General features: G+C 39.0%; 1 protein-coding gene across 4 annotated transcripts in view; it reads left to right on the top strand.

Moving 5' to 3' along the window:
* RBM33 (RNA binding motif protein 33) overlaps window positions 1-20,331 on the top strand; it is a 104,958-nt gene extending 84,627 nt beyond the window's left edge. For 2 of the 4 annotated variants that reach the window (XM_076331925.1, XM_076331922.1), the window contains exons 16-19: window positions 1,795-2,004; window positions 3,429-3,617; window positions 15,991-16,079; window positions 16,276-20,331. In XM_076331925.1, coding sequence (XP_076188040.1) covers window positions 1,795-2,004; window positions 3,429-3,617; window positions 15,991-16,079; window positions 16,276-16,324 — 537 coding nt within the window. In that variant the 3' untranslated portion in view covers window positions 16,325-20,331. The remainder of the gene's footprint in view (window positions 1-1,794; window positions 2,005-3,428; window positions 3,618-15,990; window positions 16,080-16,275) is intronic. The other 2 variants (XM_076331924.1, XM_076331926.1) reach the window with 2 other exon arrangements.
* Window positions 20,332-22,800: the final 2,469 nt, after the last annotated feature.

Here is a 22,800-nt window from a genome sequence, read left to right as displayed (position 1 = left end):
CTGCTCTCAAAGGTTTATATAGAAAATTTTCTGTGAAGCCATAGAGCCATTCAGTTTAGCAGAGAAAAAAAGGTATGTGATTAGAAGTGGAAAAACTAGATGCAGTTTTCTATTGCTTTCTCGCTTTGGACACTGTGGATGAAAGCCCTCAAGTGGGAAGAGCTTCAAGACTTTCCCTATGACAGATTGTGCTTTTGAAGTATAGACGGTGCAAGGGGGTGATGAAGCTGATTTGTCTGGGATTTAAGTAGTTGAGGTCTTGAAGTTGTTGCCTGCATATACTCGATAATACAGAGGACTTGATTTAGGGGTGTGAACTGTGAACTAGTGAACTTGCAAACATGAGACTGTCCTACATATCACCTGTACCGGACTATTTCTCTTCAAATGATAGCGAAGAGACTTAGTAACCAGTCCTCAGTAGCTGTTTCTTTTGCTTTTTTTTAATCCTGGTAGAGAGGTAATGATTTTTATTCTCAATCAAGATAATCTTGCTCTTAGACTATAAAGCTATTCCTTCTGCAACCTTGTATTTTGTCTCCTTATCTGCAAGAAACGTGCCAGTTAGTATGAAACCCTCTGGTTTGTGACATATGTTACAGATGCAAAAGGAGTTTTGACTTGTGAATATTTAAGGAAAGGTGAAAAAACTCTATGTAAATAAAGATGCTTTCATAATTTTTTTTTTTTCCTTTAGACATGCTTCCTGTTTGAGAGCTTTTGCAGGGTTACCTGAGGTTGGTTAGGGACTTAGATGAAGGCTTCCCCCTGCAGATACAATGTTCACTAGTATTTGAGTTCTAAGGTTGGAGTCCAGTCAAGGTATAGATACTGCAGTTGAAACCATGCAATAATATGATGTGCTTTATAGATGCAAAAGTACCTGATCTTTTGTCGGGCTCTGCTGTCTCTTGCTCCATGGGATGTTTTTCAGTGATTGATCTGATCTGGACAGCAGGACACAAAATCAAGAATCACCTGTCTGTAGAAAAATCTGAACTGTTTGGGTAGAGGCAGTGGAAGGGAATAATTTGTCTCTTACTGATTTCAGCTTATGCTTTTATTGTGCTTGATTGCACTGTGAGATGTGGAAAGAGCTACATCAGATGAGAGAGGCACTAAGGTGGTGTTTCATTGTCATTGTGATTATAAATATCTATAATAAGAGCTTTATATAACAAACAAACAAAAACTTTGGGTAAGAACTGTTCCAAGTATGGACAGTGTTTTAAGCAGTCTCCTTCCTCAAAGGCTGCTGGTATAGAAGTTGGCAGAATAAGTAGGCGCTTCAAAATAAATACCAGTTTTTAACTAAAGAGAGATTGGAGTTTTAAAGATGAGCAGAGTATTTGCGTGGTTCTTCCAGCCTTCACAGTTCTTTGCTCCTTCTTCTGCAATGTGTATGTCTCTCTTTTAAAAAAAAAAATATATATAGTCATGAAAAAATAACACACACCATAGTTCACATGTAACCCTGGAAGGAAGAGTGATTTGGAAAGAGAAGTGAAAACGCCTTGCTGCTTTGTATATGAAAAGACATTATTGAACACTGTAATTATAATAAAGCCTGAACAAAATAAACTGTTCTTCAGATACCATGGATTTATTTTAGGCTGAAGCACAATTTCCAGGCTGAGCCCTTGCACATGCTTGCCACGGCTGCTGGTTTGCTTTAGCAGGCAAACCGATGGGCATTTTCTGTGCGCTGAGCGAGCTGGATGTGGCAGGAGGTTGCTCAGGGCGAGGGTTTGCAGTGCCTGGACATTGAGCCGCCTGTTGTGTTGTTGATTTCAGCAGGGGGGAGAGGATGCTGGCTTTTTTCACCCAGAGGGCCAGCCCCAGCGGCCTCAACAACCCCTGGAGCCGAAACAGCAGCCAGTGCGGAAGGTCACATTGACAAAGGGAATGCAACAGCAGCAGCACCAACAACAGCAGCAGGCACAGATCCATTCACCAGCTCCTCAAGGAGTCAAAAACATCCAGGGAATCCATCAACCTAAAAAGGTGATTTTTTAGATGCATATTGCTGCTAGAAGTTTTACTGTCTAGCTGTGTTGCTCTATTAATAACCAGCATTCTGTTTGTCAATTGCTAGCACAGGGCTGCATGACCCAGGAGATGCATAATTGCATATATAGCTTTTAATCTAGAGAGGCCTGTTTGTACCCAGCACAGACTGGAGATGCCTCCAGGTGGTTTCATCTGCTGACTTTCTGGCCAGCACAGTACTCCCCGGGGGAAATGCGTGCGTCCCAAAATAGCTACTGTAGGAGATGGTATCCAACGTGCTTTCTGGCTTTAAAACCAAGAGTTGTTCTGAAGTTGTGCTTAAGCTTTTATTCCAGCAGTTTCCTGAATATGTAGGAGCACACAGTGACTGTTTCAGGATGCTCTTCGGTCGATCCTCAAAGTTGGTATTGCTCAATATAGTTGGTGATCTTGTAACTGAATGTTCGTACTGATCGTGCACTGGGAGGAGGCAGGGAGAGGATTCGGGTGGCACTGGTGTGTGCCTTCTCTGCATTTGCAAACTGGCACGCTCCCTGAAAATAGCTGGTATTTTGGCTTTTAAGTTATTTCTTGGTTTTGAACTGTTGGCTATAATCTTCCTGCTTCATGCAAGGATAAAGTTTCCTTGCTGATGGGGGTGTGTGTGAAAAGTTGTTACCTTCCATAGGCTTTCCAAGTAGGAATCAAGAAACCCTGTTGAGTGTTAACTCAATGTTAAGTGTTAACTCTGTTTAATGTTTGTTACTCTGTTTCATTGTTATTTTTCCTCTCTCCAACTGTTCAACCTTTAATTTACAAGAATTAAATCCACACATTTCCTGCTCCAGAGGATACTGTGGTGCCAGATCCTACAGGATTTGGGGGAAAGAAACTGAAAAAAATTGCTTTATTTACCATATGCGAGTACTCCATCCTGATAACAGCCCAAGAGTTGGTAGCAGTAGATACTGGAGGCAGCTGAAGCAGTTCGCTGGTCTTGTGGGTACATTAAATTTACCTGTGGGTTGAGAAGAGAAAAAGGAGAGGGATCACTGGTTGGTTTTTGGCCAGACTCAAAATACAGGAGCTGAATGCATGCTGCTAATGTGATCAGTGTTGAAAACTAGGTTAGAGATTTTGGTCTGAGACCCTCCACTGTTTGGTCGATCCGTGCTAAAGCTGAGGCTTTTAGCCTCAGTGCAGTATCTATAACTCAATATATAACTTGCTATCCTTCTAAAAGAGGTTTGTGTATGCAGTGGATGAATATGTTAATAAGTGGCCTTTCAAATCAGCAAACAGCAGCAAGCTGTTTTAAATCAATGCGTACTTTAATCAAGTCTTTAAGTAAATCTCCAACTTTTGTATCATCTGTCAAATGCAATGAGCAGAAGCACTAGGTAAGTAAATCAAAATACTGTTACTTTTGTTGTTGGCAGGTCATTATGCACGGCAGAGGCAGAGGAGTAGCAGGCCAGATGGGCCGAGGACGCTTGATGCCAAATAAACAGAACCTGCGAGTGGTGGAGTGCAAACCTCAGCCCTGTATTGTGTCAGTTGAAGGGCTTTCTTCATCAACTACTGATGTCCAACTGAAAAACCTGCTGATGTCAGTGGGACCCATTCAGGTAGGTCAACCTCAGTTTATCATTTTTGTGCCAAAAGGCTTTCATTCCAGAAAGCTCAATTAATTCCCTGACACTAAATACAATGTATGTTTATTGGTAATTTATGTTTGAAGGCACCCCCACCCACGCACGCTACACCTGGTAGCAGACACAAGCACGTGATGATATTGCGGCATGGGAGGTATGGTAGGATTTTGCTAACCATCACGTTCCTGCTGCAAAAGTGTCTCCTTCATTTTGGAGTTCTTGTACTATCTGTGCTATTTTCTTAGACCACACAAGCATGTCCATTCTGTGAGGTTGTTTAAGCCAAATGATCATATCAAAGCAAATATATTTTTGGCTGCTGTCCTTGGTTTTATTGTTGATTTGCACCTACCCTCTTTTTTTGACCTTTACCTATTCCTGTCATTGCAGTCCTGGGGTAAGAGCACTTAATGACCACTACTCAGTGGAGATTTTGTGCCATGTAGCACCATTTACCTTTTCAGATGAAAACAGTCTCCTTTTGAAGGATTTTCTTTATCTTTTTTTTTTTTTTTTTTTTTTTTTAGAAAGTTCTCTTTAGGAGGGGCCTGTGAGCAAGGTTATAACTAACATGCACACACTGAAGCTTCTGTTGTAAACTGCCTCCTGGAACTGATGTATCAGTTAAACTGACTTTAGGAAAACAGGAGGTTTTCAAAGCACTGAAGGGCTTAGGAGGCCCTGTCTGACTTACAGTTAGTACCTTTGAAAATACCAGTCAATGAATAATGAAACATACTGATTAGGAGAATTTTTTCCTTCATTTTTTTCAGCTTTGGGTGCTCCTTTTGACAGGATCAATGTTTTCTGACAGATGCAATGCATGAATTGGAACTATTCTGTGAGAATTCTTTGGGATCATCTCTCTGTTGCAAAACACACTGCTCTCCTAAAGATGTACACTCTGCCTCAGTTCTTCCCAGTTTAGTAAATGGAATAATGCTGAATTATTTACATCATCAATTCAGAGAGGTTTAATTTGTTTGTGAAAGCAAAAATACTCTCACAAAATACTTTGTCCCTTCATGTTCTGTAGTACTCTAGGAAATTATTCATACAGTTCCAAAGCACATTTATTCAGTGTTTACTTGCTAAATCTTGCATGAGAATATTAGAAGATTAATAGAAACCCTGCTAGGAAATACTCACAGTTGAGAGAAGTTATTGAGAATGTGCTAAAAAATTTATTCAGTCCTTGCTGTTTCATAGCAAACTCCAAACTCTGGTCTCTTAATTCAATATCACAGACCAATTTAGAAGGGTGTGCTTATAGGAAAAAATTGATAACTAATTTTCCAGTGGGATTTGATACATCCCTGTGCCCTACAGAACTTGCATTCTTGCAGCAGCATCAGCTGTACCTTTGGAAATTACGGTTTCTAAATCATCGTCTATTTTCACCTGATCAGAGATCTAGAAGTCGTACTTGAAAGAGATGCTTGAATTTAGCTAACGATGCAGAAGGTTTTTGTGGTAATTCTGCACTTGAATTTCAAATCTGACTTGTAGAAGGCTAGAAGTTTCCTGGCTTCTTTGAGACTGATGTTTCACAAGTGTGGATAGCGAGATATGCAGGGGAGAAGTGATCCTTTTGTAGGAAGAATATGAGACTGGGACCACCGTATGCGATATTTATCTCTCTTTGGTTTGGGGTTTTTTTTTCATGGTACCGTGATGTACCACAGAAGTGATGTACCACAGAAGTGTGGTACCACACACCAAATGAGGAAGAGGCAGCAGCAATTTTAAGTGCCTTGTGAGGCAAGAACTGAAAACAAAATGTTTGAAAATCTGTGTTGTCCCTGTTCACAGTAATCACTTCTATACAGATGGTGCTGGATTTTGAAAGAGGTCAAAATCCTGGAGTGCACGAGTGGATTTTCTTGTGGCTGTAAGTTAATGTTTTCACTAGTGTTTGTGCTCAGTGCTGTACAAATTCCCCTGCAACTGGAAGTGGTCGGGAGGCTGTGACAGAGAAGGGGTACTCTACTTGGTTATTTCCTCATTCTTCCTTGAAAATGCATTTCGTATAAGTGACTTGCAATGAGAAGTGCAGAAGTGAGCCACTGAAGAGAGCCAAGCAGTGAATGGAAGGGTTCCTTGCCAGGTGGGCTTTGGGGATTTCACGCATGGGGACAATAACGGAGAAGCAAGGCCAGGTAATGGCCATGACCAGAGCAAAGAGATCTCGGGTAGTGCAGAGCTCTGATCTTCTAAGATGAAGTGTTGCAGCTTGATGAACTGAAATAGGAGGGATTTGGGGAGATGCCTGTTGTGAGCAAACAGCAAGGTGAGAAATTCTAGCTGCTTTTTTAGAAATTAAGCAAGATGCCTAGATTTTTAGGTGATTCAGATGGAGTTCAAGAGACAGTGAGAGGAAGGGAAGGTGAGTCAGTTGTAGCTGACTCCATCTTTAAGATGTGGTATATCCTGTCTTTAGCTGTTGAGTATATTCAGCAAAACTTTCCTTAATGAGCTGAACTCTGAGACGTTAGTTTCTTGAATTGTATTTATCGCGGGGGGTAGAGGATGTGTGTCAAACTCATGCTTATTTTTCGCTATTGTAAAAGACCTTTCAAATCTGAATCAGAACTTAAGAAGTTATTTCCCTGCCTGGATGATGTCTCGAAATGATACATGCTGATTATCCAACACCAAATCCCTGGTTTAAGGTAAAGATTCCCAAACTGTAGGACATAGGCCTCTAATGGTAAGCAAGCATCTTGCTTCAAAGGGATGTGCAAACGCAGCTGATAAATCTGAATATTGCCTCTTGTGAATCAATCTCTGCTGCAGTCAAGACATGAACTTGGGAATGACAGCACTGAGGCATAGCTCAGAAGAAATACTTCCCAATGATCTCTCTGCTCTTTGACAAGAATAGGTCACGAGCATTTGTCCCACCTGGTACAGGAACTCTGCTTAATCTGCACCTTCCATACTGGTGCATCTGTAGAGCAATTGATCCCACACCAGCTCCTGTTTTCAAATATATAGTTTAGCTCCTGATTTTGTTGCAGTATGCATATCCTGCATGTGTTTTCTCAGTCTTGGACAGAGGATCTTCGCTGGCATAACAGAAAGTTTTAGCGTATTTATGGAAAAAGTCTATAGTTTATCAACAGGGTGAATTGGGGAGGAAAAGATTACTTTGTTTTTCTGGGTACAAAAGGGTTGGATTTTTATTTTTAGTTTTTTTATATCAGTATCACTATCAAGGTACAACTACCTTGCACGAACCTTGGGAAGGGAAGTTGAAAATTTCCCTCAATTTGATATCCAATGCTCCTAGCTTTACCATCAGCTTGCATTGAGGTGATGGTTCTGTGAGTCAGGGTTTGGGAATAGCTGGACATGCATAAGAGAAGGTGAGGGAGACTTTTACGGTTGAAGTTGGAAACTTACCATTTTTTCCCTTCCGTACACTAGAAATGGAGAAAATTATCTTTTCCCGTGTATGAGCTTTGAAATACCCTCTGTTGCCTAATCACTGAAGACTCTTCAATTCTCATCCTTGCTTCATTAAAGCTGTTCTGTTATTAACGTAGGAGGAAAAAAAATACCATTAAGATTCTCAAGATACTGAATAGAAGAAAATCTATGGGGCTCCAGAAACAGCCCCTTAGTCATAGCTGCATTTTACAACTCAAACACATTTAAATTAGCAGGAAAAGTACTTCCTTTCAACATACGGTTTGCTGTCAGACTCTTTCTGGAGTGGATAAGCTTTCAGGTACAAATAATATAGCTGCAATAAAATCTGAGTGCTGAATCTAAAATAATTACATACTATAAATAAAATTATGCATTTCGAAGTGTTGGAAAGTGCAGAGGATTTCTGAGCACACCACCAAAATAGAGCCTCCTGGGGACCGTGCTGGAGCAGTGACAATCCGTACACATCCATCCAGAACCACTTACTAAAGTAGATTACTAATAAGTTGCAAAGGTCATGAAAAACCCAGTGTGGTTTTTTTGGTGCTCTTGAATCCGGGTTTAATGTCTATACTGTCTAAAGAGATTTATGTTCAGCTAGTTATTGCCACCTTCAGATATTTTTTTTTTTTAGGGTGGTGGCAGGTAGAGGGGATCATTTGCTAGATCTCCAGATAACTTGACCACTGAGTGATCGTTCTGTGGTGGTGTTCCATCATCATCTTTAATCGTATTTTCTTACATCAAATGGTTGCAAACATAAAACATCAGTGCAAAATCTCAGTATTGCTTTGTGAAGACTTAAGATCATAAATTCTGATGTTAAAAAAAAAAAGGGGGGGTGGGGAAGAAAATCTCAAAAAAACTCCACTGTTGTGTATCAGAGGTGATGAGTGCTGCGATTGTAGGTGTATTTTGAGTAGTTCTACAAATACGCATTTTACTCTGATAACGCAGTCCTTTCTTTTCTGGTCTCAGAAGGGAAATATAATTTTCATGTTGATGTGCTTCTCTTCACTTTCTTAGTGTGACAGTGCTACCTAGTGCTCAGTTAGGGTAAAGGCAGCTATCTGCACTGACACTGTATTCAAAATCGACATTTATTTTTAGTTTAAAGGCTTATCAGTGGCAATGATGAGCGTGCCCAGAACATGAGTGCTCCTCCAGGATCAACAGGGCGGTTCTCCGTGTGACATGGCAGACAAAGCGCGCAGGGCTGGTGTGGTGACCTGTGTAGTCTTCCTACCTGTAAAAACATTTTCAGCCAAGAGTTTTTGCCAGCTCCATCGACTGTGGGAGAAGACATGGGCAGTCCGGCTCCATCCTTGGGGCTGGGGGAAGAGAAGAGCAGCTCTGTAATGAGCCTGTCCAGTTCAGCCCTGCTGTGGAGCAGTATGTGAGCTAGAGACGCCCATCTCAATGATAGGAGAAGATCCCTTCTTCTCATCTTGCATATGGAGATGGAAAGCTGAGCACTTGTAAAGGCGGATAGTAGGAAGTCAAAGGTGGCAGAAGAGCAGGAAGGAGGGACAGAAGGTGGAAGAGATCAGTTGCAACAGCTGAGGATGAAATAAATACGTTCTGTCCCAGCCTCTATTCCTGTTGGTAATGGCTAGGAAGTGCTGCTCCCAGGAAAGATGCTTCAGGTGTCAGGAGACTGTGACGATAATAAAAATCTGTCTGCATTTATTGATGGGAGGGAAGAATAAATAGAATCCGATCTTTCTTTTTAGAAAGTGCCTGCTGTGCTGCTATTTGACTTGTTGCAGAGCAGGTTGGATCACACACTGGAGATGATGTTGGTTAGGAAAGTTTACACTTTCTTTTTGCCTAGACCCTTTTTTAGCAGTTTCGTATGGATTGCCACTCCTAGTCCCAAACTCACTGATGAACTGAATGTACAGTCTACTAGGTAATCCATTTGCTTCAGTGAAAGAAATTAAGTAAAGGAGGAAACCTTTATTTCCCGTGTGTCTCCTATAATTGAAATGAGTGCTTGCTCCAGTCTCACTCTTGCCTGCTTGGTTTCATCTCCCAATGCTCTGTTACCTCCCTTTTAACTTCTTCCTCTCTGTGTAACCTCTGAGAGTTTTGGTGTCAAAGATGTTTGCTTTCTGCCAGAGATCTCTTGCTTTCTACTCATGGATGTCCTGCTGCTTGTCTCAAGGCTCTTTGTTTTGCAGTGAAGTTTAGCTAGAGATTATTGTGCTATTATTATCATACAGGCTATTTCAATATTATTTTCACTGATACTGTAAAAGTGTAGATTTAATTACAGACCATGTGTAAAGGAGAAATTTGAGGGCAGTGTAGGTCTGCAGGCTTAAAGAAACGTCTGCAGAGGGAATGGTCCTTTTATGATATTCGTGCTTTAGTCACTGGTAGTAGTTCAGTTGCAGAAAAAGCCAGAGCTGCTGATTTTTTTTAAGTTGGTGAATTAAATAGGGTGTTTTAAAACAGTTGTAAGCGAACTCTCAATCAAAAGCATGAGTGATCATGAAATATTGGTTTTATTGCATATTTCATTCAACACAAGATCTACATCTTCTCACAGCAGTGCCTAAGGAGGCAGAAAAAGGAGATAATCAAGATCAGTATGAGCTCTATGCTACCTAAATCCTTTCCATATAAAATACTGCTGCTCAGCCTAAACCATTTTTTTTATTTTTAATGCTGGGAATGTGTCAGAAGGTAATCTCTCTTCTCCAGAGTCAAATGGGAACATGCCCAGAATATCTGATCTCAGGTTGATCTCGGGAAGTGCTGTACGGTAGATCTGTACGCCCGAATCCATAAAGTAAGCAGTCATTTGAAATCCCCTGGAAGCTATTGTGTGTATTGTCAATCCTTTACACCTGAGCAGATCCAGGAAGGGGTTTTCATCCTCTGGTGAGCGTCTGACTTGGTCAACTTTAAGAGAAGATGTGAATGAAGTTGTTTTCTCAGAGCTGTGGCATTTGGAAGGATTGTGATATTTCAGTTTAGGAATTCACGATAGAAGGAGATTCTAGTGGGGCACAGTGTGGCAACAGGGAAACCTCCTGCGGAGGAAACGTGACTGTCCTCCCGTTAAATGGGAAGTCAAGTGATGCTTGGTAGAACCAGCTCGTCTCCAGAGGCAGTGCTGCATGGCTGGCCATTCCCTGCCTCCCCTGACCAGCCTTTCAAAATCAGTAGGTAACTGGATAATACTAAATTCAGATCAAATTCCTTATGAGGCATGGTACTTTGGGAAAGATAGACTCACATGTTTATCATTCTAACGGAGATTGTAAGACTAAGGATTACTTTAGTATTACGTGTTCTTTGAAAATGAGAGGACAGCTGTCATTAGTACTATATGAAGACCTGTCCAATGCTCTTAGCTTATTTTTGATACTACCTCAGGTCTAAAACCAACACACAGAATTACTTTTTCAGAAACGCTGTTAATCTGTGGTACTTACTGTATCTGACCATTATTGAAAGGATTTAACATAGATTCGAATGTGTCTGTGTCTAACATATAGTTATGCATTTAGTAGGGTATTACTCAAGCCTTAAAGTATAAACCAGAAGGATTTTGTAAGGAAAAAAAAACAACTTACCACCAACAGTATGCAAGACATTTGTGTTATGGTACTCAGTTGTCAGCCATAGCGCTAGCTGTTAAGGACTTGAACCTGGAACCAGTCACTGGCACGGTCGCCTATAGCAATCCTTGTGGCATTTTTGGAAATGCGGTGTTCCAGGAGGGTTAGCACTTGTCATGAGGGACTGATATTTTTGCAGAGACTTGCTGTAGGTCCATTTGTCTTCGTTGGTTCAAATGATGGGCAAAACCTTTTCTGAGCAAACTAGAATTTTGTAAATCTTGCCCATATTAAAGATTGTCGAGCAGAAGTATTTTCATCAGGGTTAAAAATTGTTGTGCTTCCTACTAATTGTCACACACTGAGGATCCCCCCCCGATCTGTGTTTTTTCTCACCTTACTTTGGCAATGATCTTCCCAGCTTCTTGCTGTTATAGTCGGCTCTTGCTTCAAGGCTTCTCATATGGTGATTTGTAGGAGAGACATCTATAATTTCATGCTTCACATGGAAGTTTTAGCAGCCATTGAGGTCGGTAGTCCAAAAATAAGACTTAACTGCTTCCTTTAAAATCATGTAGTGTCTCTTCATGATATTAAGTATTAACTAAAAAAAGCCTCATCTCTGAACATGTAGTAATTTCAAATAAATGTCATTAACTTCAAAAGTAAACAAGGTCAATAGACAAAAATGTACAAATACTACATTAGTTGATTTAGTTATATAGAGAATCATGCAAGAAGAGCTTTTGTTCAGTGAAACTTTTGTTTAACTTGTTATAACATCTTCTCCAGAAGTAGTTAAGCAGTATGGAAAGAAATCACGAAAGTTTAAATCTATCCTGATGTACAGTATTGTGTTGGAAATACAAGGTAGATATATTGTGGGGAAACAAAAATAATACTGAAAACATTATAGATGAGCATCTATTTTTGTGCAAGCTCTACGATAGCTAATGCAGTACTTGAGGTTTTACTTCAAAAATGAAAGGTGAATGCTTGCACATGTATGGGTTTTTACATTAATGAAATACATTAGACAGTGGTACCAATAATTCTGGAAACTTACTAAAGTATTCTTTACAAGTAAGCTGACTAATACAGTGGATAGTCTGATTGGTGAAAGAGCATGATTAAAAATAATAGCTTTCTAGGAGGTTCTTTCAAGATCACCTTGTAGTGAATGTGCGAGCACTCAAACTATCGGAGAATGTTATGGATGCTAGAAATACTGAATGTTATCACTGAAAAAAATGGCTGCCAAATTATTCAAAAAAGGTGAAAAAATTTAAGTGTGTTAAACTAGCAAGGTAGCATGATTAAGATATGCAAAATCAATTAATTTTGTATATATTTTCCTAGCACGTGTATTTGGAATCAACAAAAGCAGAAGCTGGTGAAGTAAGTCTTTAAGATAATACCTTGAACAACATTTTGAGCTAATAAAATTCCACAGGTTACACAAAAAAATGTTTTCTTCAGACTGTCACTGTTAACATCATCTAAATGCAGGATCAGCTCTAAACTGCATATGGTCCCGAATTCAAGGGGACAGAAATAATCCAGTAGGATGAGTATGCAGTTATTTAACTTCAGGTTTCCACTGACGTGGAACACTAGTTTGTATGCCCGGCCGATCACCCGTCTGCTCAGGGGGGGATAGCAGCAGCTCAGGACCTACACACTCTGGCAAAATCGTACCTACTTGTTCTGTGCCTGGCAATCAATGTTGTTAAGCATAAAACTTGGGGTTTAAATAGTAATGCAAGTAAGTAGATACTGTCCCAAAATCAGAACATAAATTTTCAAGAGATCTTTGTTAGCAGGATGAATAATGTTCATACTTGCAAGGCATGATAGACGAGGATTTGTTTGAAAACACAATGTAGATCACGATTTATGTTGAGATATTAAAAGTCTTTGTCAGCAAAGATATTTGCGGTGGTATATCAGGCCATGGTGGTCATATTGTCAAACTTAGTTTAGTAATTGTCTTTTTCTTCTTGTTACAAGTGGAGGCTGAGAATTTGTATTAAAACCATTTGAATTAAAATTTTTTGGACAGTTTCCAACTGGAGAAGTATCGTTTGTGTAGCATTAGTTTATCCTTTTGTTTTGCAGTCCTTAATTCTCTCTCTTGTTAAAGCATGGGCATGTGTAACTGCTGAGAAGTTGAGAAGACCCTGATGCTAGAAGTTACTGCCTTGCTCCTGGGCTGTGTAATGGGTGATGTTTAGGCAGTTCAGTGAAGGATCAGATGGATTGGCTTTTTGTTTCCACTGTTGTCTGTATTGACAAGTGAAATTAAATCTGGTAAAGATTTTTTTTTAATGGACTTACCCAAGAATTGATGCCTTGTGTTGCCAAAGCAATTGAGTATTAAAATTAAAATATATTTAGTGTTTTGATTGCATTTTTTTTGTTTTGGAAAATAAGGCGGTAAGAACAGGCTGTGACATAATATCCAAACTAGTCAGTCAATTAACTTTATTAATTCATATGAAAGTATAAATAAGTTGTCTGTAAGATTTAGATACTTTGCCTAATTTCGCTAATAAGTCTGCACTATACCAGAATGTCTTCCTTTAGTCAATTTTTGTATATGCTAATTACCGAGCAGCTTCTTAATAATTTATCACTATTGGTGTATAAACCGCAAAACCACATTTTCCTTTTGTGCATCTCAAGAATATTAATACAATAATAGCTCAATTATTGTGGAAAAAGTCACTAAATGCAGCTTCTCCAATTGATCACAACAGGGGTCTGGAGCATAAAGCATTGGGAGAAGCTCCTGCGGTAGTTGAGCGAGACCTGACGTTGTTGTGAGGATCAGTTGTCTGCAGGAGGGCTGGAAATGGTTCAGGAGAGGGGAGAGAAGCAGGTGACAGCAGGACGTGCAGGGTACAGCCGAAGGGATGTGTCTCTGGGGTTCTTTTCCCACTCCTCTTGTCCCACTGTTCTCTGAAATATTTGTCCTTCCAGTGATTCAAACAGGTTTTTCTCATATTAAAAGTTTCAAGTTCTTTGAAAGGAACAAAAGAGCCAGATTTACTTCTCTTGATTTCTTTTTTTTTAATTGCAATTCAGAGATTTTTTTTTAACTCTTACAAGTCTCCTGTTTCTGAATCTCATTATTTAATGGCTGTGATTAATTCTTAGTCTTCAAAACTTAGTCCTTAGTACTAGGACTTACTTAGTCTTTAGTCCTTTTCTAGCCAGAAAAGTGGTGTCAAAAGAATGTGTATTAGATACAGTTGTATAAATCATAATAAAGAGACATCAGTCAGGGAGGAGAACACAAACTTCAGCACCTCCTTCACCCACTCCAGCAGATAACCTCCAGGAGAACTGAGCTTTGTTCAAGGTCTTTTATTGGTACTTTGTGCAGTGTGACTGTATTCTTGTTGGTAAAATGTGCTTTAACCCGATTAAAAAAAAAAAACAACCAACAAAAATCATGTGCCAAGTGTTTTGTTTTTTTAAAGGTAAATCCCATTCCTACCAGGTCAGAAACTAAGTGACTTAGCTAAACCTTTCCCTTGTAGCAGCTTTCCAAAAACTATACAGTGCAAATAACCCACTGAAGTTTATCAAGTTTGCTGAATCCTTTAACTTTTCCTCAGCTTTCACTTTGAAATCACAGGAGTGACGGAAATATTAAACTTCTGTGGTTTTCCTGGCAAGAGGGAAGTTCCTGTCAATTACAAGAAGGTGCAAGGTAGCTACTGCCAAAATTAATGACTTGAAAATCACAGATAAGTAAGTTACAGGAAGAGCCTCAAGCTGAATTGTCAGGCTTAGAAATGAAGAAATATGACTATAAGGTGCCATGGCTCTTGTTAAATAAGCATCTTATCAATGAGAGTCTTACCTGTTCAAAAGATATAAGTAGGCAATTTTAATAGCAAATTTCATCTAGGCATTTGACATCTTGCTTAAAATGCATTAGATTGAATGAACAGGGAACACATTAGTTGAATTAAAAATTCTTTCACTGAGAGATCTCAAAGTATGTCACCCTTAAAATGTGTCAATGAGTGGGGTTGTACGTAGTTTCCCAAGGAATAGTTGTTTGTGTAAAGATATGTAGTGCCTTTTTTTAATAGTCTAGACGATGATACAGAGTTTTTGCAGGTGAAATTTAAAATCCTGGAGACTGACCATCAGTGCTGGAATCATCCAAACGTGGGGGGATGCTGCTGAGTTCCAGGCGAGGTGCAGGAGCAGAGAATTACGTTTATACGTAACCACCAGAAGGTTATAATGAAATCTAGAAAAGTTTTAAGGTTCCTATATATATGTGTGTGTGTGTACATATATATATATATATATAAAAAAAAATAAAGCTCAGTATGAAATTGGATTTGCTTTATGTAGAAACTTACGCACAGAGAAGAGGGACATTAGGAATTCTTTAATTTTGCATCCAAAGCCATAAGAACAACTGGAAACTGGATGCTGAATCAGAACAATTCTGTCTTTAATGTGCTGCAGCATAGGCCATTAAACATCCAAAACCTGCTGTGAGATACTGGAATCACAGGACAGCTCTCTGGGATCATCTTGGCGTTGCCTGGACTTTTTCTGCTGCAACAGGGAGCAAGGACATGAGTTCTCCAAAGCCCTGGCTGAGGCATGCTATAGTTTTGGAGACCTCAATACTACACAGGGTTTTTTTGATAGTTACAGCATTGTGAAATGTTGCTCTCATGATATGGGAAGCACATATCCTACGGACTTGTCTGGGTAGATGTGTGTTGCAAGGTTTACCATTACTAGGAGGACTTGGAAGTGGTAACCTAAGCCGCCTCACCAGGGTCATGTGGTTGTTGGTGTCTGTCAAAAGTTAGCCACTTGTTTTTGTTAAAATAGTGTGAGGATATCCAGTCTAGCAATCAAAACCTAACACTTTTTTCCTGTTTCTGTCCTGTTTAACCTGTGGAAAGCCCTGATCCTTTAATGTACATCAGGTGAATGACTCCCAGGCGCTTGTGTGTGAAGTTGAGCTCTGCCCAGTTGAATGTTTCTCATTCAGTTGGTGGGAGTTTGGCTGCAGGGATTGGTTCATCTGCATGGATTGAATTGAAGAGCTGTTGCCTTTGCTTAACCAGTGATGGTCTGGGTTTTCCTGTTTAATACAGTTGCTTAATGCACCAGCTCAAACGCCTTCAGCTGGGTCCTTGACTGCAGTCTCAGAAGTCTCTTTCCATTCCCTGGACACCAATAAGTGTTTCTGAGAAAAGAAATATGACAAGATTTCAATGGGTTTGATGCAAAATTACTTTAAAGGGATCTTTAAGTGAATACTAAAAATGTATTTTGGCTTTTTGTCTCTGCAGAGTTTACAGATGCTTCCTCAACAACGGAAAGCCATAGCAAAATTTAAGGAGCCAGCACATGCTTTAGCATTTCAACAGAAATTCCACAGGTAAATAATTAAGCGCTGCTGCCGCCTCGGTTCCTTCCCTCCCTTCAAAAGATTAAATCAGTCTCCTCTGCTCAGTGTTTCTCTTAAGCCAATCAAGCGTCTGTCTATTAGTGACCTTCATAGAACCTCTTTGTCTGTTTTCCACCCCTAGAATCACTTTGAGTACCAGGTTTAAATTTCTTTTAACTTTTAACAGGCACATGATAGATCTGTCCCACATAAACGTGGCACTGATAGTTGAGTGATGTCTGCTGAGAGAAACCCTGACACTAACAGAAGCGTACTGTGGAGCTACACAAGACACAGTGGCAAAACCATCGGGTCGTGAAACCTTTCAGCTTAGTCTTTAATTGCTATGTTGAACTACAGAAAGCAGCAAGATGTCCTCCGGAAGAGCTGAACTTGAGAGGCTCTGCAAAGGTGGAATTTCTGTTCGGTTTGTTCACGTTCTGTTGTAACCACGTGGAACTACAGATTTTTTTTTTTTTCAAAATGCTTTCAATGCATGTAGACACTGTTCTTCAAGATCCTACTGTGTGACCACAGTGACTTGAGGGAGAACGTTTACATTGAAAGATTTAAAAACTTTCTTCATAGCAAAGAATATTTGATAATGGTTGCTCTTATCTTCAGTGCGAGGTATTTGAATGAAAACTCACTTTTCTAAACAAAACACATTAGTTATGTTGTATATCTGAAAGCACAGAAGGTATTCTTGCATAGATTTAAACGTGGTCTACTTCACTGAATAGCGGTATGCTGAGAAGCTTTGGAGGTGACACTGGAAAATTGTAGTTTTGATCTTTGTAAATATGTTAAGTCTGTCTTTGCGTTTTTCTATTCCGACACAGACTTCCATCTTCTCCTTCCAACTCCACTTATTCCATAAAACCCTGTGTAGGAATAACATTGCTGTATTTTCCCTTGGTTTTTAAAAACAAGGATCTTTGCCCTTCAGTAGCATCGTGGGGTAGTGAACTCCAAGTTGTAACTAGGTTGTTTTAAATGACGTTGCCAGATACAAGGAAAAAGAAATATTTAGTGGCTCACTTCGAAAATGTTACACAGGAAGAGTGACGCATTCCTAATAGTTCTTTTGGGCTAGCGTTTCATGATTGCCTTATGCTTTATTTTGATTAGTTTTTTTTCTTTGAGATTTATTTTGTGATTAATGCTGAACCATCAGAAACCCATAACTGAAAGGACTTGGTTTGATGTGTTGTTCCCGATAAATACAGGTCTATTAGGACATTGTGAATCTGCTGGTGAACGTGGCAGTTCCCAAAAATAACGTGCAAACATTAAGGACCTTATATGTTATTCAAAGTAAAATCCATAATGTTTCCTTTTGGTTAGAACCATCTAGATGGTGTTGCCAAAGGAACAATTTTTTCAGTTACTTATGAATAAACTTATTAAAATGTCATCTTTATATTGGACTCCAGTTTTTATGAACACTTCCTTAGTTTTTAGACTGTGAGCTTTTGCTTCATCCTTTATTTTAGGAGTACTCTTAAGCACTCCACCTACAATTTGAATGGGTGGACTTACAGAAACCGTATAGGTTTGTTACCTGAGTGACCGCAGAAGAACACTATTGGTATGTAATGCAGCAGCTGTGAATGGGGTCCAAAATAGGCATGCCAAGCGTGGAAGGATGAACTAAGCAAGTTTATAGTAGCACAGATTTTTTTTTTTTTGAAGATTTACTGGTAACCAAGTCAAAGACTTAACTGGCTTTCTTAACAGTTTTGGTCCAGATTTTCAATTAAGTAGAAGTTACCAAAAATAATGGTTGAATAATAAATACTGTCAAAAGTCTTCTAGATAGAACAGCTCTTTGTTCATTGAAATAATAGAGAATAATGTGGTACTTTGGAAATATTGCACTGGGAAAAAATGTAAAGAATACTCTAAGCCCATTTACAACTTAGTGACGAGACACAGTAACATCATGAGAATTTTTGCATGGAAGTGAGTTTTACACCCTTCTGTGTTAGTTCCCCATTTATGCATAATACTTAATAATATCCAGCACAATTACTATACATAAAGCGCTATTAGTGCTTCAGGGTAAGACCCAAGCGCAGGACAGAGAATGAGCCGCAGGTAGGAAGTGCCCAGTGGGAGCCGACCCCGAAGACTCTTGCGAGCTGATCGCAGTGACTGGCTCTGCCACGTGCTGTTTAACTCCTCACACCGTGAGCAGTAGGACCCCTACGCTGCCTCCTCAGGTTATGTAATTTTTATTTTTAAGAAATAAACGCTTACCTTTAACACAAGTCATTAAACAGTTATTCATCCCACTGTTAGGGAGCAGCTTCTCCGCAATGAGAAGGATGGGAAGGCATCTCGGCGTGGAGCGATAATAGTGCGTGTCTGGAAATCTGGGTTAGATGCAAATGCCAGACAGGCCAGCAGCTGAGTTCAGCAGTAGGAACATCTGCAGTTGATCAGCTGTCCTGTCAGAAGCAAACGTTATTGGGGTTAGAGGGTTTCTTGGAGCCTAAGAATATGGGTTTGATTCAAAAGTCAAAGAAGTTTGTAGAAACGCTCCTGCTTTGGGTTTTGAATCCATCCCAAAGAGGCTGAGGTTCAGCCAACTTAAGTTTTAACAATTTTTATTCAGTTGGGTTTTTTAAAAAAAATTTTTGAGACAAACGTGTGGCTTTGGAATAAAGACATGAAATCGCCTCAGATCTGTTTAAATGTAGGAGGCAATGTAAGCAATGCCTGTTTAATGACTAGATGCATCCTCTTTAATGGCAGTTGCAGTAGATTATTGCTTGTGCATAGACAGAGTACGGGCGGATCGCTGGTGGTGATTTTAGCTGCTTATTGCAGTACCTGGGTATCTGACTATATGTAAACTTACTATATGTATGTATGTCTATATGCATTTTATTATACACATACATACATACTCACACCCTTTGTTGTCACCATATCTCTCTAATATCTTAAACTCAGTAGCAAAAGTAGCAATTAGGTGAGCCGTTTGTTAAAATGTTTGTGTTTTGTTAGTTCTCAAATCCTAACTTAAAAGTGGATCTCTTGGCAATGATCAGTTTGGATGATACAGCTCTTCTAGATCCATTTGTTGTCTCCTCCCAAAAAAACCCAAAGGAAGTAGAGGTAAAGCTAGACGGACGTGTTCTTGCCATGTTCTCTTTCAGCACATAGTTAAATCTGAGCATCTTAAGTTAACTTTCTTGGAAGATCTGTTGCAACCATTATCTTGTTCTTTCTTTATCATGCATTCAAAATACGATGCAAAATGCAAAAAAAAAAAAGGCATTTAATGTAATATGTAAATATTGACCTTTTAAAATTAAAATGTTACTCAAAATGCTTACAGTCAACCACATCTTAGCTACTTGTTAGTTTTTTGTGTTGTCTTATCTAAGTTTAATGGATACAGTTCCATAAATGTTGATGTGTTTTTGTGTATATCTTCAAATTTTTATAAAGATGCTAGTAAGTCAATACATATATCCTGATCTGTGTATTATTTGTTCACAGTTTTTATTACCATAATTTTATAATGATTTTAATAGGCAACTCCAGTAGGTGATTATATGGAGCCAACTTTTTTCCCCCAAATTATTTTGTTTTCATCTTGTAGCACTGGAGAATTCACTTTATAACTAATCATATTTTGCCTTGACTAAAAGATTGGATTGGCCATATGATCTGTGGTATTTTAGTAGAATGTTCTACTTTTTTTTTATTAAAAAAAAAAAAAACCTCTGTCCTTTAACTTTTGAGGGGAAATACAGTGCACTGTCAGACCAAGGCATGGGGTTTCTAGGTTTGTTCCATTGTGCTGTACCAGTACAAATTAGGTCTGTCGTGTAATATTGTTCTCAAAAGTTTGGGATATTTTGGTTTTACACGTAATTCAAGTTGGTCGTGTAACACGTTGGTTCATCACAATGTTAGCAACTGATGTGGCACATATACTGTATGATGCAACGATGTGCAGTGTTCAAAAAGCTCGGTATAATTGGTGCTAGGCAGGAGGAGGACAGGTCCGTAGCATCTTCGTAGCTGGAGGAGCTGCCATGCAAATGTTTATCTCTAAGTAGTGGTAGAGAATAAATTTAGACAGGGATATTGTTCTTGGCCCACATACGTCTCCAGTATGACTTTGGGAAAGAAGAGTAAATACTGGCACCCCCTCTGTAAAGTATCTTCCGATACCTAGTGTATTCCCCAGTTTAAATCTGAAGATTCACTTCAGATTTCCAAATTTCTGTGTAAAAAAAAAAAAAAAAGTCCTTCTAGCCATTAAAATGCCAAGCAGACTGAGCATTTTAGTTCTTTGATGTTAGGTTTCCACTGCAAGGATATAGATGAGAGATTTTTTTTTAAGAAAACTGTAGATTATTTCAGAAAAACCTTGAGGGTCTTCATCGTTTTTTCTTAACATTATCTAGCTACTTGGAATAAGAAAAAAACTTCTACTTCGTGCTGAATTTTTTATATTTTTTCAAACATAGTATCTTTTATCTGTTTAGCTTGAAATTGTGCAATTTTCCTGGAAGCTGCTGTAGGCGCTTCCTACCGTTACACACAGTAACTGCGTGTCTGTATGTGTGTGTGGGTGCGTTGCCCTTCTAGCTGGGGTGAGAGGGTGGGCGGAGGGTGTGGGGTTTCATTTCTTGGGGTTTTGGGGGGTTTTTTTGCCTGTTTTTTTGTCTAACTCGGGAGATATCCTGGATTTGTTCTCTGGCGTAGTATTGTGTTCCTGTCCTTCACGTAGTGTTTGTTACGTGAGTGATGATACTCGAAGGTAGAAATCTGGCTTCACCTGTTCATTGTCAAAAAGGCATTTTTGTTCAGAGAGACACAAACCTTTTTTTTTAATTATTTTTTGTGCTTTTATTTTTTTTAGCAGCATGTTGGATGAGAAATTAAACGTGAAGGAAAACAAACACTGAACAGGTTGCAGAAAGTTAGCTATATTATAAAGGTCATTTAGGGTAACATAGGGCTTTTGTTTCAATGTTACCTTAAATCATGCCTTAACCTCCAATTAATTCATAAACGTAATACTTGAAAGTATTTTATCTTCAATTAGTATCAAATCCTAAGGATTTTATGTAAGGTTTTTTTGTAACCTGATTTTTAATCTTGGAAATGACTTATTATACACATGAGCACAGGGTCTTGTGTACAAAAACACTGATTCATATTGGATCCTTACGTATACCATCTTCTGGTATAATATGGTTGGGAAGGATCATTTTGTTCTTTATAACGCTGCTTTTTGCAGGGTTGGGGGTTTTTTATTAAAAAAAAAAAACCAAACACACCTCTGTTTTCTACTTCTGTGCTTATTTTGGTGGAAAGTATCGTCCTTATTGCACTAAAGAAAACCTCAAGGGGGAAGTTAATCTCACTGAGTCTTTTAGGTGCCTGTGTTGCTTTCTCATTTCTTGGTTGGATGCACTGATTTTTCTAACTAACTGGAAATGGGCTTTATAGGGGCTTTATATAGACACTGTTTTTCAACAGGTTACACTGCTTTTCTTTAATGTAACAGCACTCAGGTTAAGCGATTTTTACCATCTAAATAATTTTAAATGGTATTACAGATTAAGACTATTTTTGTGAAGGAACCTGTGTACAGTTAAATGTAGCTGTATTGCAATGTTGGGTGTAGTCACTTGGAAGATCACAATGTAAAACTGCTGTATTAATGTTATGTTCGTTCAGTGGTTCAGGATTTTCTTTGTATGCATCTAATGGTTTTTAATATGCACTGTATTTTTTTCCTAGTGTCTGTCAGGCTGACTTTGGAACCTTACAGTTTTATTTCTATTTATATAGTAACAAAACCATTTTTTTGCAGGATTTCTTTTTCAGATGGGGAAACATCTTTCAACGGTTTAACTTCTAATTAGTACACATTTTCACTTACAGATACAGCAAAACCAAGGTGCTAACTCTCATTTATTCACAGCTTATCTTCCGTACCATTGCATACAATTTTTATTGATAGAAAGTGCCCTTAGAATAAGTCACCTTCCTTTTTTCCTGTGGTGCCCTTTGCCTCTGCCCTACGCTTTACCTCATTTCCATCTCATTTGCCCCCATTTTTCTATTCCCACAAGGATTTTTGTATCCTTGTTACGTTCCTGCTCTTTTTACTCTCTCTTCATCTCTCCGGACTTTTCCCTATCTGAGTGCATTGCATTCAGTCTTTTGCTCTATTTTCTGTTCTTACAGCTCTTTTGAGGATACCTGAACCCTAGATCTCCCACCCTGAAAGCACATCGTACTGTACTTGTCTTTGCAGACTTTGGTACATAAAGTTGAGGTTGCTTTTACAGGTATCACACCTTAGGAGATGCTGCCCATCCCAAGGCACTGGAGAAGCATCACTTAACAGTTTTGCTTTGCAGTTTTACCCATGTTGGAGAATTAAAACATTTTGTTTACATGCTCTAGCATTTGTGGCAAGCCAGGCGAAACGGGATTAACAACTCCTTTATCCTTTTCACTTTTTCAGGAGTTCTGTTCTTGAATTCAGTGATAGTAATAGCACTTTTTTTTATTGCCACGTAGAAATACGAACACTGTCGACACGATTCTACCTCCTATTACTATTACTGAATGTGATCCTTCCTAACCTGTAAAGTCTTAAACACTGTATATGTTTGGGTGTTTTGAGAATCACTTCAAATGTATTGCTCTAATCTGGATTACAGAGTTT

The sequence above is a fragment of the Aptenodytes patagonicus genome, chromosome 2 (assembly GCF_965638725.1).
Source record: "Aptenodytes patagonicus chromosome 2, bAptPat1.pri.cur, whole genome shotgun sequence".
NCBI lineage: Eukaryota > Metazoa > Chordata > Aves > Sphenisciformes > Spheniscidae > Aptenodytes > Aptenodytes patagonicus.
Note: the sequence above shows the minus strand (reverse complement) of the source record. Positions and strands in the feature narration are given on the sequence as shown.